This window comes from Schistocerca serialis, chromosome 12, assembly GCF_023864345.2.
Source record: "Schistocerca serialis cubense isolate TAMUIC-IGC-003099 chromosome 12, iqSchSeri2.2, whole genome shotgun sequence".
Classification (NCBI taxonomy): Eukaryota; Metazoa; Arthropoda; class Insecta; order Orthoptera; family Acrididae; genus Schistocerca; species Schistocerca serialis.
In genome coordinates this window covers 161,863,431-161,881,672 of record NC_064649.1, presented here as the reverse complement: position 1 = coordinate 161,881,672, position 18,242 = coordinate 161,863,431, and the positions used below count along the sequence as shown (strand labels likewise).

General features: G+C 38.0%; 1 protein-coding gene across 1 annotated transcript in view; it reads left to right on the top strand.

The window, feature by feature from the left end:
- The window catches only part of LOC126428018 (tyrosine-protein kinase Fer), a 638,139-nt gene that overhangs the window by 581,154 nt on the left and 38,743 nt on the right, over nt 1-18,242 (top strand). The window contains exon 12 of the mRNA XM_050089898.1: nt 5,023-5,175. Coding sequence (XP_049945855.1) covers nt 5,023-5,175 — 153 coding nt within the window. The remainder of the gene's footprint in view (nt 1-5,022; nt 5,176-18,242) is intronic.

The window sequence follows — 18,242 nt, the reverse complement described above, 5'->3', positions numbered from 1 at the left end:
ATTGTCTGAAGTTGTACTAAATTGTTTCTCCAAAAATTATTTTGAACAATTGATTCAGGGACCCAGTCATAGTGTAAATGGTTGCAAAAGTGTACTCAACCTCTTACGAAGAAATAACCCCAAACAAACAGAGAGCATTACGATGGATACGGGACTTAACCACTGTAAGGTCGTTGTAGCAAGACTGTATGCCGTATCACACAAAACCACCAAAAGTATATGCAAAATATATCTATTTAATGAAGTAGATAAAAATTTGCCTGACACCTTCCTGAGAGACAGCCTTCACTCCTTCCAATCTAACTATGAAAGTGTAAACCAGCTGTGGCTTAAATTCAAAGAAATAGTTTTGACAGAAGTGGAGAGATTTATACCAAATAAACTAATAATAGAGGATACCAATCCCTGTGGTACAAAGAACAGGTCAGGACACTGTTGTCAAAGCAATGAAAACAACGTGCCAAATTGAAAAGAGCGCAAAACCCTCAAGACTGGCGAACTTTTACAGCAAACGTCAATGTGAGGCACTTATAATAGTTTCACAATGAAACTCTGTCTCAAAATCTGGCAGAAAATCCAAAGAGGTTCTGGTTGTGTGTAAAGTACACTAATGACAAAACACAGTCGATACCTTCACTGCACAATGCAATGGTAATTTTACTGGTGACTGCACCTGTAAAGTGGAGTTACTAAGTATGGTTTTCTGAAGTTCCTTCACCAAAGAAAAGAAAGTAATTAATCTGAAATTCAAATCAAAAACTGCTGTCAACATGAGTAACTTACAAGTAGATATACTCAGTGAAATCAAGCAACTTAAATCTCTTAATAATTGTCTACCAATTACATTCCACTCATAGTTTGCTGATATAATAACTCCGTACTTAACAATCATATACAACTGCTTGCTCATCTATACCTAAAGACTGGAAATTTTCACGGGTCACACCAATACTCCAGAAAGGACATAGGAGTAATCCAGTGAATTACAGTTCCGTATGGCTGACATTGATTCTCAGTAGGATTTTCCAATGTATACTGTGTGAACATTATGAATTACCTCAAGGAAAATGATCTGTTAGTTCATAGCTAATATGGATTCATAAAATATTATTGTCGCGAAACACAACTAGCTCTTTATTCTCATGAAATAATGAGTGCTATCGACAGAGGATCTCAAATTGATTGCTTATTTCTAGATTCCTAAAATGCTTTGGACACCATTCCTGACAAGTGGCTTGTAATCATATTGTTTACCTGTGGAGTGTCATTTCAGTTGTGCAATTGGATTTGTGTTTTTGTGTCAGAAAGATTACAGCTCATAGCAATTGATGGCAAGTTGTCAAGTAAAACGGAAGTGATACCTGGTGTTCCCAAAGGAGCTGTTATAGGCCCTCTGCTGTTGCTAACCTATTTAAATGATTTATGTGACTCTCTGAGCAGCCTTGTTAGATTGTTTGCAGATGATGCTGTCATTTACCATCTAGTACGGTAACATCATAACTATCTGTAAAACAATTTAGACAAAATATCTGTATGGTACCAAAAGTAGCAGTTGACCTAAGTAATTAAAAGTGTGAGGCCATCCACATGAATAGTAAAAGGAATCCATTAAATTTTGGTTATGCAATAAATCATGCAAATCTAAATGCTGTCAGTTCAACCGAATACCCAGGAATCACAATTAAAAACAACTTAAACTGGAATGATCATATAGATAATGTACAGAAGGTGAAGCAAAGACTGTTTTATTGGCAGAACACTTAGAGTATGCAACAGGTGTACTAAAGAGACTGCCTACACTATGCTTGTCCACCCTCAGCTAGAGTATGCTGCACAGTACGGGATCCTTACCAGATAGGATTGACGGAGGATGTGAAAAATGTTCAGAAAAGGGCCAGCTCGTTTTGTATTATCATGAAATAGGGGACAGTGTGCCACGGATATAATATGCAAATTGGGGTAGCAATAATGGAAACAGAGGCATTTTTCGTCATGGTGAGATCTTTTCACGAAATTTCCATCTCCACCGTTCTCCTCTGAAGGTGAAAATATATTGTCGGTGCCCATCTACATAGGGAGAAAAGATCACTGTAATAAAATTATATAAATTAGACATTCCTTTCCCTCTCACCATTCGTGGTGGAACGGTAGAGAAATAATGTGAAAATGCTCCAGTGAACTGCGAGTCTGATCTGAGGGTGGATTGTTCGTACGTCTGAAGCCTGACATAACTCGGGGATCTCATACAGGTAATAAAATATTATTATTGACTCAGTGGTTGCAGTTCTCCTTACAGCATTCAAATGTGAAATGACATTGTATCTGTAAATTATCTTTCAAACTTTAGATTTGAGTAACTTCAAAACTATACTAGATAATAACAACTGGTTTATAACACGCAACAATATGACTCGTAAAGTTTTGTTTTTTCATTTGCACTCACCAGTGTGTGCACCCGTAGTGGCACGGAAAACGTCCTGTCGGTATTCGCAGTGTTCGAATACAGTGCAAATGTGTGACTTCGAGTCCCGAAGGTGTGTGCCCTCGGTTCAGTACACTCGACCGTGCAGTATAGTGTTGTGAGGTCAGGTGACGGTGGTGGCCACAGAATCGGATCGTCTCATCCGATCTAGCTCTCTGGGAACTTTTGATCCAGAAATTGGTGGGCATTTAGGGACCAGTGAGGTGGTGCAGTATGATATCAGTTGGCTGCAGCTCCAGTCATGTGCAGCTAAACACCACTGTTGATAGGAGACTCACTGACAGTGGACGGGTGAGTGATGCAAGTCAGCACCGTACATTGACCTGGCGACTGTGTATTCCCATTCTGTGCCTGTGCGAGGGCACACTGATCCCCGTGTATGACAGTTCAGTTTGTCAGATTCACAAATCTTCCCCAAAAAAAGACACCGTTCGCATCAGTCTCGTCTAGTGTATCCACTGAAAACTGCTTGCTCCCAGGTTTGTCTGTCAGCTGTAGTGCTAAAGTACCTGTGCCTTTTAGGACTTGAGGCGTAATCTCTTATGCGAGACTTTGTGCACTGCCGATTGCGGAATTTCCGATTCTCTCGCCACCGTTACCGCCGATTTTGTCCGGTTCCTCGCAGATGTCTGGCACGCCTCATCTACATTGGCGTCTGAAACGGATGGGTACGAAAGAGTTCATTTGATTTACGTGATACTTGAACCCAAAAATCAACTTCTGCCACACAAAAATTAACAAATATGTTTAAAACTCCCCAAAGAATACTCATTGTAAAATACAACCGGTACCCAACACACATCATCAACCACCCAAAACCCTTTAAGTTCTTGTAATAGTGTGTCTTATTGTGTTACTTATACCTTTGGTGAAGTAATGAAAATATTAAATAGCTTTGTTACTTTCAATAAGTTGCTGGTCATCATCCTCAAAATTTGTAATTATTCAACTTCACAACAGTGTCAAGATTCAAGGAAAATTTAAAATAATGTAAGGAACTTTCACAGTTTTGTTAATCAATGTCTTGTTTTTGTTTAATAGTGATTATCATAACAAAAAAGAAAAAGCTGCTCCATAGTCAACATTAACAATTATTTACAAACAATGGAAACTCCACATTGGAGTATCAATAATATAAGGGAAAGATAGATTGCTACTACCGGTAAAGATGACACATTGAGGATATCTGTGTGTGAAAGCTGATCTGTAAAGGTCTCTTTGTTGTGCCTGTCTGCAATTTATCATGTCAGCTTAACGGTAAATAGCAGCCTCGTACCCGGCTCTGCAGGTGGCTCGTCGCTCGAGTTCCTGCGCAGCCACGGAGACGGGCTGACACCGCGACAGCTGCCGGGGATGTGCCGCGACACCACCACTGGCACGAGCTACCTCTAGTCCCACAAATTTTCCTCATATTGTTAACAATTACTTTCATTTTTGTATTTTTTTGGTATTTATCATCTGTAAATATGTTAGCGATATTTAATGTTCAAAAGTTAAATTTAGTTCCAATTTATTTCCTTCAAAAAACAGAACCACAGGTGAAACCTAATCACGATACAAAACACACGAAATTGTGCTTCCGATTCCTCGCACACATTCTTTCAGACTTCCCACCAGTATTTTCTCGCTTCCCCTCTGTTGTGTCCACACTACGAGATGGCGCTGCCATAAAGACGGACCAAATTCTGCTTCCGCTGATCCGCGTATTAATATGTAATGCAGCCAATGAGATTGCTGCTAATGTAGAACCTTTTCTCCTCGGGGATCACACTCGCGCAGTGATACCTGAATGCTCGAGGTATTACAATGAGTGTACAGAGCTCCGATTAGTCAGTCTGCATTTGTCTGCACCAGTCTGTACCAGTCTGCATTAGTCTGTACCAGTCTATAGTCAAGTTTCAGTCTGCACCTAATAAGATTACCATATTCCTGTACATAGCCATGAAGATAAATGAACAGACACTTTGTCAAGTATCAGAGATATGTGAGAATAAGATTAATGGACCAAGACCAAAGGAACTTAGATTGTCAATTGCAAACAGCATCCAGAATCAAGTTATGTAATATCTATGCTTTTTATTATTTTAATAAATGTGTGTGAAAATTAATCAAGTTCTGTTTAAAGTTGGTCACCATCAATCAGCTACTCTAAGCGTACAAGTGGCATTTCTATCATGTGACCTAACGGCAGAAGATAAACACGCCACGATAAGACCACGAGACATGTTGCTGACACTCACCTACTTCGTTAGAGCGACAAGTCAAATAATCTGATGGTGTGTGTACCGAAGGTCTTACAGTACGCACACCACACTCTCCCCCTCTCTCTGGTGTTCACCCTGCTAAATTCTCTATAGTGAAAGATAAATCATTTTCAGTTTATTATATCAGTGGCTAAAACGGGTGTCACCCATACGACATACAAATGTCTCATTCTGTTTTGATACTCTTTATTGTAAGCACCTAGATTTGTTGGTGAAAATAGTGGAAAATATGAAAATGTCAACTCGAATGAAAGACTCGTGTACCCGGCCTTGCAGGAGGCTCATTGCTCAAGTTCCTGCGCAGCCACGAGGACGGACTGACGCAGCGACAGCTGCTGGGGATGTGCCGCGACACCGCCGCCGGCATGAGCTACCTCGAGTCCCACAACTGCATCCACCGTGACCTCGCTGCCAGGAACTGTCTCATAGGTACTGTCACTGCCCAGCTTGCAGTTCTTATTTAATCGTGTCAGAAATGTCGATAAGAGGAAACGTAAAAAGAAATTACAAAATATGTAAAACGAGTTAGTTAAAGTAAAGATGTGCATTGTAATGCTCGTGCTCTCATTCTTGACTACTGGATTGACACACATTTGAATGGTCGTTGCAGTTCACAGTAAAATAACAGTTTTTGTGAAATATATTTAAATTGGTCTATAGCAGGAAGTGAAACACATAAGGAAATTATATTTGCGGGTCAACAGTTTCGACAATTGTCGCTCATATTTGTTCCGTTAGATGCGTACAGTTTTTTTAATATTTGTATAGTGTGTGTGAAACTGGTAACTTTTTATTTAATTTCAATAATACTTTCATTTATTCGTATCTTCTCGGTCACGTAACATCAGAAATTGTATAACTGCTTGCTAGCACGCCTTTCTGCTTCACTTGCTCAGCCACAACTATGTTACAACTCCTGGCAAAACTTAAGATATTCTACATGCAAAGATACTCAAATATAAAGACTTTCATAATATCTTGAATTCATAAAACTTAATTTTATGAAATATATTTAGCCACTTGAGTCACTGAAATATTATACTGTATTTACATTCAAAAAAGTAAAAAAAACGTTACAAATAGCCTGATTTTTGATTTGACAGATCAAACATAATTCTTATTTATATAATCTCCTGGTTAAAAGTAAATTTGTAATGATTTTCCTGAATTTTATGTACAAAAACAGTAAGTCAAACGGGTTGATATCGTGCTACAACTTAAAATGGAGAGACCGCTGGCCGATGGAACTATCTCCCGACCGTAAATATATTAAAACAGGTGTAAGTGTGTGGAAGATTACACCAGGTGGCCACCTTCGAGGGCATTTGCACTTACTGGAAGTAGATCTTTCTCCGTGTAGATGTGGGACGATGTCGATAGCAGAGCGAGTGGTCCACAATTTTCACTACACGGCAGTTGCTCGTGGTAGTGACATTGGAAACCTCCATCTCTGGAGATTACAGTCGGGTCTTCTTACACCACAGCGTAAGCAACTCAGATGAGGCTGTGAATTTGAGACAGCCGAGGCCAGTGTCGGCCATTTTCAGGTTGCGGTTTCTGTTATCGCTTCGTATGGGGCACTCGAAGGATATTTGTCAGTTATTGTGAAGCTTTACGTGGACCTCGATCTCTGAACAGCTGATGTATAATTGAGTAATGGGTGGCTAGGCTCAGTTCCCTGGTTTGTTCGGCAGCCTCACGGTGGATGGCTGGCGGAAATTTGCGAGCAGTGCCTCTGTAACATCCGTGCTCACAGATACGGGGCGGGAAACTTGTTGACTGCTTGTAAACTTGTGTGTCGTCCGTGCATTTGGTGCAGTTTCATCTGCCGAATGTATCGTACGTGTAATAAGGTCACTCCGGACCTGTTGTATGGCAGTGTATTATGTGGACATCATCTAAGTATGTCAGTGGAATTTTCTTCGATAATCACTTTTAGTGCAGGTCTGGTTTGAAAATGAACGGCTACATTTGAAAATAGTCCCAGTATACATTACACACAACTTTGCTGGAAATTTTAATAAAGAACTCTCAAACCTAAGTAGCTCGTCCTTCCCCAACGAGATGTTGGAACTATCTTTTTCAGTTAGCCATTGTGGTATCTGTTGTTTGAGTCCCATTATGAATTGAGCCCAGGTTCACGGTATACACTTTCAAATTTAGTCACCGGTCAGTGGGATCTCGATAAATGAACGTTCCCTTTTTATTTGTGAATATGTAACATCTCTGGATTACATGTGCCTCCACATGTTAGCCAACGTTGCTGTGAGAACAAAGATAATTGATGTAACTCAAAATCTACAGAATACATTATGAATTTTTATATAGCAATTACTATCATTTCAATTAAGTATTTGATTTTATACGACAGTTTTTTTTCCTCCAGTTGGTGAGTAAAAGTTAAATTTGGTTAAGGGTATGTTATTACAAAACCAACCTGAATTGATAGAACCACACTCACATCTTAAAAATTATAAAATGAAATACAGTTTCTAACAATTTGACGACTAAGAGTGTGTGAAGTATATGCGCGAACTTCCCACTTCTCTCATACAAATCGACTTACTCGGTGTACACAGCCGATCTTATTCTCTGGATAGCTGGCATCTGTAACCTCTATAACCTTCTTCACCAAAGAATGATGCTAGTTACAGGAATCTTGAAGACTCTCTCTCTACTTGCAAAATAATTAGGTACTCGAAGAAAATAACTATTGGTATATTTGAGCTTCATAAAGAACAAAGTTCACACTTTGCACATAAACATTAGACTTATTGTAAGTCGCTCGTATTGTCTCACATTAGAAACAGATTTAAGTACATTTAGCAAAGAGTTGGCTTAACAATCGTAACTTTATTACAAACAAATCATAAAATACGTCTTGCCTGCAGCAAGCCCAAGATAAGAGTTGTTTTTTTCAGACTTCAGGATCTCAATTGTTCTTTTTATTTATAACAATGGTCACTGATATGATTAGCACAGAATAACATAGAAGTTCCACGGTTCTTCCGTATACTTTCAGTAGAACTTCTGTGGATCACCCGACAAGTACTTGTCGGTGCCGTTTGTCCACCGCGTCTACCTCCAGCTCGCGACTGATTTCACACCTGCACACTGAGACATGTGATGCACAGTAGGTAGGATTCTGGCATCCCACTCTCACATGTAAAATATCATGTGTTCGAGACAGTAGAAGACCGAGTGGTTCTAGAATTTAAGCAGAAATTCTCGAAACATTACGTATCCTCCCCCCTCAGATTGAACACGCAATATTTTATACATAATCATTATGTACATTAATATCGCACATAATAACGCTTCACATTTTAACAGTATACATCACCCATAACAATGTTACCTATCATAACCATATACTTTTCTTCTACATGTTTATATACGTATATTTTTTCAACTACAATTCTTTGTACTCTCTTAGCAGGCTTCTGCTTACAATCTTTCTACTGTTTTCTTACTCTACTTTGCTTGGACATGAGCATTTGTGCGAGGCTTTACTCAACTTTTCTAATATTTAGGAATTATGAGGACTCCCTTTCTCCAATCGTAAACTCCATGTGTTCATGACACGTGAGTAATCTACTTTCTGTTCTCATTTATTGTACTAGATTTCCTTAGTATGTACTATTTTTACTATTCTTCATAGTTTGGAGGAACTCTGGACAAAATAAAAGTGTTCTCTAGACACTCATAAACTTCCATGAAACATATTAATGCTCGTTGTGCATAGAATTCAAACTTTCCAGAGTAGTCACCACAAAATTTTTTGTGACTTTTGTCATGATACTGTCCCTTTCCCCTAGGATCAGTACCTATACCTTGCTTGTGGGTTGACATTATGAGAGCACTTCCTCTTTCCATTCTGGTAGGTACGCACCTTTAGAAAACATTCCTTTTTTTTAGGCCACAGGTTGTCCTATCTCCACGTAGGTACACCTGTTCTTTATATTTAGTAAATGCCAGGTAAGCCCCCCTTATCCTGTCTGACTAGGCCTCAAGGTTCATTACCCTAGTATATGTTTCTATGTATACTATAATTAAGTATTTTCTGGTAAAGCTACAGATTTGCTCTACGCTTTGTGTTCACTTCTTAATATATCATTTAATCCCTAGAGTCCTCGTCTACTTCTCAACTGCTATACTCTTAGTAGATACCATGTCTACCTATAATTCAAGTCCTACCATCCTACTATTCATCAATTTTCAGAGCATTTATTATAATGACTTTTCTTAAATGACTATCGCAATCAATTCCCCTCTTGTCTGCATTCTTTTTCTTTGCTCACACCTCCTTCTTATGTATACTCAATGTAGAATCGTCCTAGTTTTTTATATACTTATGCATATGTTGTTGTTGTTGTTGTTGTGGTCTTCAGTCCTGAAACTGGTTTGATGCAGCTCTCCATGCTACTCTATCCGGTGCAAGCTTCTTCATCTCCCAGTACTTACTGTAGCCTACATCCTTCTGAATCTGCTTAGTGTAGTCATCTCTTGTTCTCCCTCTACGATTATTACCCTCCACGCTGCCCTCCAATACTAAATTGGTGATCCCTTGATGCCTCAGAACATGCCCTACCAACCGATCCCTTGTTCTGGTCGAGTTGTGCCACAAACTTCTCTTCTCCCCAATCCTATTCAATACTTCCTCATTAGTTATGTGATCTACCCATCTAATCTTCAGCATTCCTCTGTAGCACCACTTTTCGAAAGCTTCTATTCTCTTCTTGTCCAAACTATTTATCATCCATGTTTCACTTCCATACATGGCTACACTCCATACAAATACTTTCAGAAATGACTTCCGGACACTTAAATCTATACTCGATGTTAACAAATTTCTCTTCTTCAGAAACGCTTTCCTTGCCATTGCCAGTCTACATTTTATATCCTCTCTACTTCGACCATCATCAGTTATTTTGCTCCCCAAATAGCAAAACTAATTTACTACTTTAAGTGTGTCATTTCCTAATCTAATTCCCTCAGCATCACCCGACTTAATTAGACTACATTCCATTATCCTTGTTTTGCTTTAGTTGATGTTCATCTTATATCCTCCTTTCAAGACACTGTCCATTCCATTCAACTGCTCTTCCAAGTCCTTTGCTGTCTCTGACAGAATTACAATGTCATCAGCGAACCTCAAAGTTTTTGCTTCTTCTTCATGGATTTTGATAAATACTCCGAATTTTCCTTTTGTTTCCTTTACTACTTGCTCAATATACAGATTGAACAACATCGGGGAGAGGCTACAACCCTGTCTTACTCCCTTCCCAACCTCTGCTTCCCTTTCATGTCCCTCGACTCTTATAACTGCCATCTGGTTTCTGTACAAATTGTAAATAGTCTTTCGCTCCCTGTATTTTACCCCTGCCACCTTTAGAATTTGAAAGAGAGTATTCCAGTCAACATTGTCAAAAGCTTTCTCTAAGTCTACAAATGCTAGAAACGTAGGTTTGCCTTTCCTTACTCTTTCTTCTAAGATAAATCGTAAGGTCAGTATTGCCTCACGTGTTCCAGTGTTTCTACGGAATCCAAACTGATCTTCCCCGAGGTCGGCTTCTACTAGTTTTTCCATTTGTCTGTAAAGAATTCGTGTTAGTATTTTGCAGCTGTGACTTATTAAACTGATAGTTCGGTAATTTTCACATCTGTCAACACCTGCTTTCTTTGGGATTGGAATTATTATATTCTTCTTGAAGTCTGACGGAATTTCGCCTGTCTCCTACATCTTGCTCACCAGATGCTAGAGTTTTGTCAGGACTGGCTCTCCCAAGGCCATCAGTAGTTCTAATGGAATGTTGTCTACTCCCGGGGCCTTGTTTCAACTCAGGTCTTTCAGTGCTCTGTCAAACTCTTCGCGCAGTATCATATCTCCCATTTCATCTTCATCTACATCCTCTTCCATTTCCATAATATTGTCCTCAAGTACATCGCCCTTGTATAGACCCTCTATATACTCCTTCCACCTTTCTGCTTTCCCTTCTTTGCTTATAACTGGGTTTCCATCTGAGCTCTTGATATTCATACAAGTTGTTCTCTCATCTCCAAAGGTCTCTCTAATTTTCCTTATGCATATGTATGATACTTTTATACACTGTATTATTATTTTTGATTATTCCCTTTTGAGAGAGAGATTGAACTTGAGTAGTCACGATTCCTTCTTCTTTCTCCATTCCTTCCAAATTCTCTTCATATGTTCACTGTGTTCTCTCTCGCGTTCTTCCGACCATCTTTTTCCCGTTCTGTTCTCCGTATTTTCTTGTTTAAGTGTGTGTTTCTGTATGATGTTCTGTTCTCTATTGTTTATGTGATGTTCTGTTCTCTATTGTTTATGTGTCTTGTGTGATCCCCAGTTCTTTAATATCTTCTTCTGCTTCAGTGATCAACTTTGTCTTGTTTTTGCTTTTGTGTATTATTTCAAAGATTTGTCTTGTGAGCCTGCTTTTATTCATCCTGCTGATATGTCCATAAAATTTCATCCTTCTCTTTCTAATGGTGTCTGTTATTGTTTCTATGTCTTTGTAAATCTCTCTCGTTGGCCTCTTCGTCCAAATTCCTTCCCGAAACACTGGTCCATATATTTTCCTCAGAATTTTTCTTTCCTGCTTTTCAATCTCTCGGGTCTTAGTATGGCCATGAATCACTGTAGTTTCCACAGCATCAAGTGCTTCCAGTAGGACTACTGTTGTTGTAATGCCTTCGTTTCACATTCACTGAAATAGATTTCTTATTACAGTGATTCCAAGTGAGCTTATATGCTTTTTGTAATCTGGAGATTTTATCTTTATTGGCTATTGAGCTCAGTCGTGATGGTTAGATTATCTCTCCCAGATATCTGAAGTGGTCAACTTGTGCCACTTTCCCATATTGAGTAGTAATGGGGAGATTATCTACAGGTTTGTTTTCCATATACTGTGTTTTCTCGAAGGAGATTTGTAGCCCAGTTTTCTCTGAGATTTCATGTAGTTTTTCCAATGCAAATTTGGCTGCCTCTCTATTGTTCGTTAGAATGGCAAGATCTTCCATGAAAGCCAGACACTTCACCCTAATTCTCTGCTCTTTTTTAATCCCAAGTTGAATTCCTTTTATTTCCTTTTCCCATGTCCTCACAATTTTTTTCAGAACCTTGTTAAACAGAAGGGGGGGGGGACATTCCATCTCCCTGGCGAACACCAGTATGGATACGAAATGCTTCTGATGTTTCTCCTGTGAATTTAACTTTGGAGATTGTATCTATTAATGCCTGTTGAATAATTGACCTTGTTTTCCTGTCAATACTGGACTCCTCTAAGGTGTGAGATAATGTTTGTCTATCTATTGAATCGTAAACCTTTTTAAAATTGACAAAAGTTACCACAGTATTTCTACATCTTCTTATTTGCAGAATTGTTTTTAAGTTCCATATCTGTTCGATGCAAGATTGACCTTTTGTGAAACCCTGCTTGATACTCCCCTATTAACTGGTCCACTTGTTCCTCTAGTCTGTTCAGCAGGGCCTTTGAAAGAATTTTGTATATTACGGGGAGCAGTGAAATTCCCCTGTAATTATTTGAATCAGTTTTTGCACCTTTTTTGTGGAAAGGGTGAATTAATGCACATTTCCACTCTGCAGGTATTTGTTCAGTTTCCAAAATATTTGATATAATTCTGTGGGTTGCTTGTGTGAGATTATTGTCATTTAATTTCCATACTTCTGCTGTGATTCCATCTTCCCCTGGAGACTTGTTGTCCTTCAAAGAATTGATTATTTCCTTTACCTCTTCAAGTGATGGTGGATTTGAATCGGGATTGGATGTGGGTTTTTCAAAATCTAGTTGTTCTGTCAGAGGCTTGCTGTTGAGAAGTGAGTGAAAATATTTAGCTAAAATTTAACAGTTCTTTTTAGGGTCGGTTATCAGTGATCCATCGGACCGGCGAAAGCACACATTAGGTGGTTGATACCCTGTTAGGGTTTCTTTGAAAAATTTCTGGTGTTGTTCTTGATAAATTCTTGTTCAATTTCTTTAAGCTGGCTTTTATCATATCTATGTTTTTATCTTCGTATTGCCTTGGATGAACTCTTCTGTATTCTCAAAAATTCCTGCCATTTTCCTGTAGTTTTGTTGCTACTGAAAGTTTTCCAAGCCTTATTCTTTCTTCTATTGCTTGATCACATACACTGCTCTACCATCTGTGCTTTCCCTTTCTTGGAGGTTGTCACGAACCGGCTCTACTGTGCAGGAAAAGTTAACTCCATAAGGACACCGTTACGGTGTGGCTAATGGCTGTAAAGTAATTTAGTAGAGCTGGCCATGATGTCTCCTTTGTTGATGCTGCTGTGTCTGCGTTGTCCTTGTGGCTTCTTGTTGTCTAGGCGATGATTCCTTGGCTGCTTTGGGTCCAAGAAAAAGGTGCGGGTTTTTTAATTATTACTGGACTATCGAAAAATGACGCAGTATTCCACGGTTTCTTTGTATCAAACACATTTATTGCAAGAACTATATGCACAACTACACTCAACCGCGGCCAACACACAAGTGGCCGAAAGCCCGTAGTAGACCAAAGATCACGGTCATAAGCTACAAAGAACATACAATTCCACTATCGATTATTGATCGCAACACCTAACTTAGTATTATCTTAAGCAAAAGCTTTTATAACACGACTTTAGTGAATAATAAAATAAAGTGACGTCTATTAGTGTATCATAAAATAAAATGACGTCTACTCGTCAGTTCCATTACAATAGCCCCCCAAGAATTTTGTAAGTATGAACATGCGAACAAAATTCTGACAACAGAATAATGGAACTGCCAAGAATATGTTTTTAAATAAATTAAAATTTTTAATAGGACTGTTTCCTTTGAGTTATGCTAACACTGAAATTGTTATACTTAGTAAAGGAAAACATACAATTTTTTAACCTTAGGGTAAATGAAATACGAAAGAAGATTCACAATTTTCACTTAGAAGAGTCCATAATGTTTCAGCACTTCACATGAGACCATTGAAAAACTGTAACTTTTAACTGCAGGCTTGTTTTATTTTCTTTAAGTGCCCACTTTTCACACTACTCACAGTCTGTCCCACATTGACCATCTGCACATAGGTGACGTGCGTTAAAAGGTTTGATTCCTGCTTGTTCTGCAGTGCGTCTGTTTTCAAAGCTTAGCTGTTTGTATTGCTTTGTTGTCTATAATGCCATGTTATCTAAAAATCACATACAGAGATTACCTTTTGGTTACATAATGTTTATATGTAAGTACATGGTTAGGATACATAGTTAACCTTCTGGTAATGTTTATCTAGTGGGAGAAGTTTACAGTATCTGTCTGAGTAATACTACACAGATATGAACTGGTCAAAAAAGATTCTTTAAATACTAATAAATTCTATAAACATGTAATACAAATGCATTAACATATGGGGTGTAAAATATCTAATCACAGAGACATTACTCCAAGGATAAAAAAGTTCAATTGTTTGTTCCGAGGGTTCATATTCACAGTAAAAGTGCAAAGGTAGAATCATGGATGAAAGTTTTGGAATGGTATGTATATATCAAAATTAAAAAATATTACTGCCTTTGCATTTGCAGTGGTTGAGAGAGAAATATACAGTAATTCATGTGGTTTACTGAAAATGACTATCTCCTTGTAGAGTTGGACATTTCAAGCACTTAAGTGTGTAGTAATTAGGACTCTGCCTTTAAGAGTAACAAATTTAAAAAACTTAATTGTTGCAAGACAGATTTAGTGCAGATTAGTGGCTTGCATTTTAAATGACATCTCAACAAGTGTGGTGTGAGAGTTACACAAACTAAAAGCACACAAATTATTAAACTTCAATCAAATTGCATAAACATACAGAAATATCAAAAACTAACATGGCTAGCATATTACACAGAAAATTCATTGCAAACAGTTCATACAGTGAATACATATTAGACTATTAATAAACATTTGGTACCAACTTTTGCTCTAATGAACGGACTACCTATGTCACCACCTTTTTCCGGCTGAACGTATTCATACAATAAATCATTTTGAATTTCACTGAAACAATGACTTTCTGACTTACAAGTACCTATATTACTGTCACCTTTATTATCTACGGTCATTACATTAACACACACATCATTAGCACTGTCACTTGCATTTATAATTTCCTCAATCCAAATATTTTCACCCATATAACATTGTTCACCACTAAGGTATTTATCCTTCAGTTGCTCAACAATAATATGTTTAGTGTTTTTCCACCAATCAGGATATAAAATTTGAGACATATTAAGAATCATTTTTCTAAAATTGCTATCATTTTTAATTGCATCACTATTTAGCCACATATTATAAAGAAATAATTCATCTTTGTTCATTGTACATGGTAGCCTACTTGCACAGTCAGTTTCACTGTTCAGGGAATCTTTATCAACTGCCCAGGTTCCTTCATAAGATGTTGGATTACAGAGCCTATTGGTTGTGACACTGGCATTAACACCACTTAAACTGTTAATAACACTTTTGGGTACATCTACAACATGCATATCAGTATCTCCCACAACACCTAATGCCTCCATTTCCTCTTTCAAGCAAACAAAATATTTTTCACCATCATCATGTATCATTAAATCTTCATTTCCCCACATGCTACAATCACCAACCTCTCTCTCCCGAAAACTTAAAACGTTGCTTTCACACCCAGGTGTTTTTAATTCTTTGCCCGTTAAATCAGTGTCGACAATTTGCTCACTTGGTTCCCTCATCAGTGCATCAATTCCTAGATTATTTAAATCGTTAATCTGCAGGTCCTCTGACAAACTACAAGCTTCTGCCCATTCATAAAATTCAACTAAGTTAAATATCTTCTCTGGCTCTTTATTACAATCAATGTGTTCATTCTTAACAGGTACTGTGTTTAGAGGGTAGTACACATTCATAAGATAACTACTCATTACTTGAGACGTATCTCTTGGTGCAATGTAGTCACTGTTATTGGTCCTTCTATTATCTATGCTTTTCGCCCCTACCTTGTGGACCGACAATGGAGCGTACACTAGTTTTTTGCTTCAGGACTTCCCATAACATTTTGACCCCTGGTGTCACTATGTTCATGCCAATTCCTGTTTTCAGAATCCCTGTAATTACTTCTGTTCCAATTGTTCCCAGATTGTCCTCTCGAATGGAAATTATAGTTTTCCCTTGCATGGAAATTGTTATTAATATTGTGACTATTTTGTTCCCTATGGTGAAAACTATGGTTGTTTGGCCTACTGTTTTCCCTCCTGTTAAAATTAGTATTTCCTCAACTATGATCCCCACCTCTTTGTGCGTGATTGAAATAGTTTTTTGGTTTCCCCACTTTGTCTATAATCCTGTCAAGCTTGTCCACATAGTTAAGAAATTGTTCAATGTTGTCATCTGGTCCATACACTAGGTCCCATTGCACATCTGTTGGCAACCTTCTCTTCAAAGCATCTATCTGTGTGAGCTCATCGAAGGGTTTACTCAAATGTACAAGTTTCTTCAGTTGATTCTTACAAAACTGTTTCATAGTCCCCTGTGCTTCTCTATAATTTGGCCCATTTAGGAACTCGCTCTTTATCCTGGCTTGTTCAGTTTCAGACCAGAACCGTTTTAAGAACTCAATTTCAAATTCTGCATAAGACATGTCCATAGAAAAATTTTGATTGGCCCATGACAAAGATTCTCCCTCCAAAAATTTTTTAACAAACTTAATTTTGAAACTTTCACTCATATTGGGCAAAAAGTTGTCTCTACAACTCTGCAGAAAGTCAACAGGATGCAAACTACACTCATTAGAAAAGTTTTTAACTGGAATATTGGATAATAAGGTACATGTGTTCATAGAAAAATTTTTGTTAGCTACATCATTGCTAAATATTTCAAACTTTTGGTTTAACTCTGATACTGTACTTTTTAATTCACTAACATCTGTCTTAGTTTCAATCTCGTGGAGTTTTACTGTGTTACTGACTGTTTCCACTTTATCATTCACAACATTTAGTTTAGAGTCTACTCTACTTTCAAGATCTACTGCCATAGCTTTTACATTTACACAAACTGTATCTATTTGATTATTAACATTAACAAAACATTTTGCATTTTCCTCTCTGTCTGTGACCAGTTCATTTTTTACAGACTGAATTTTGTTACTCAGACTAGAATTTACTTCTACCACTAAAATCTTTGTTTCTGCCTTGCTAAGTTTCTTGTCTATCTTTAAAATATCGTTGCGAAGTTTATTACCCCAAACTAAGACATTATCAAATTTTTTGTTCATAGTTCCCTCTAGACGCGACACTTTCTGATTTATAACCCGAAAATTGTCCGCGACCGACTGATTCATACTTTGCAGTTGTTCTTCATTAGCTTGTAAGCGGGCTGCAACAGTCTGATTCATGCTTTGCAATTGTTCTTCATTAGCTTGTAAGCGGGCTGCAACAGTCTGATTAAAAACTAACGATTGATTCATCATTTGTAACAGTAATTTAATGTCCGACGTCTCACGTTCTGAGGAATTAAGGCTCTGATCCGTTTCATTGACTCGTCTTCCGTTTTTATCGGTATGTCTACGTCCCCAAAGACTAACAAATTTTCACACTCCTGTTCAGATTCCGCACCACTTTTCTCTTTCACAATGGTCATCTTCGTGAAATTTCACACACACAAAATAATAAAAGGAAGAAAAAAAAAACAGCACTAAACAAATGTACTTATCTTTTCAGTCTTGGTCCTCACGTGTGTGGTCAGTCCACTTTACTGCTTCGTACCACGTGGTCATTAGACTTCTGCACAACAGATTTCGTCAATCCAGTACATATAAATGTCTAGATCCCGGCAACGAGCCCCCAGTTGTCACGAACCGGCTCTACTGTGCAGGAAAAGTTAACTCCATAAGGACACCGTTACGGTGTGGCTAATGGCTGTAAAGTAATTTAGTAGAGCTGGCCATGATGTCTCCTTTGTTGATGCTGTTGTGTCTGCGTTGTCCTTGTGGCTTCTTGTTGTCTAGGCGATGATTCCTTGGCTGCTTTGGGTCCAAGAAAAAGGTGCGGGTTTTTTAATTATTACTGGACTATCGAAAAATGACGCAGTATTCCACGGTTTCTTTGTATCAAACACATTTATTGCAAGAACTATATGCACAACTACACTCAACCGCGGCCAACACACAAGTGGCCGAAAGCCCGTAGTAGACAAAAGATCACGGTCATAAGCTACAAAGAACATACAGTTCCACTATCGATTATTGATCGCAACACCTAACTTAGTATTATCTTAAGCAAAAGCTTTTATAACACGACTTTAGTGAATAATAAAATAAAGTGACGTCTATTAGTGTATCATAAAATAAAATGACGTCTATTCGTCAGTTCCATTACAAGGTTTACCAAATTTCATAGTGTTTTCAGTACTTCTGCAAGTTCATTCCAGTTTGTTGCATTTGATTGCCCAATTTCCTGGAGAATTTCCCTCTTG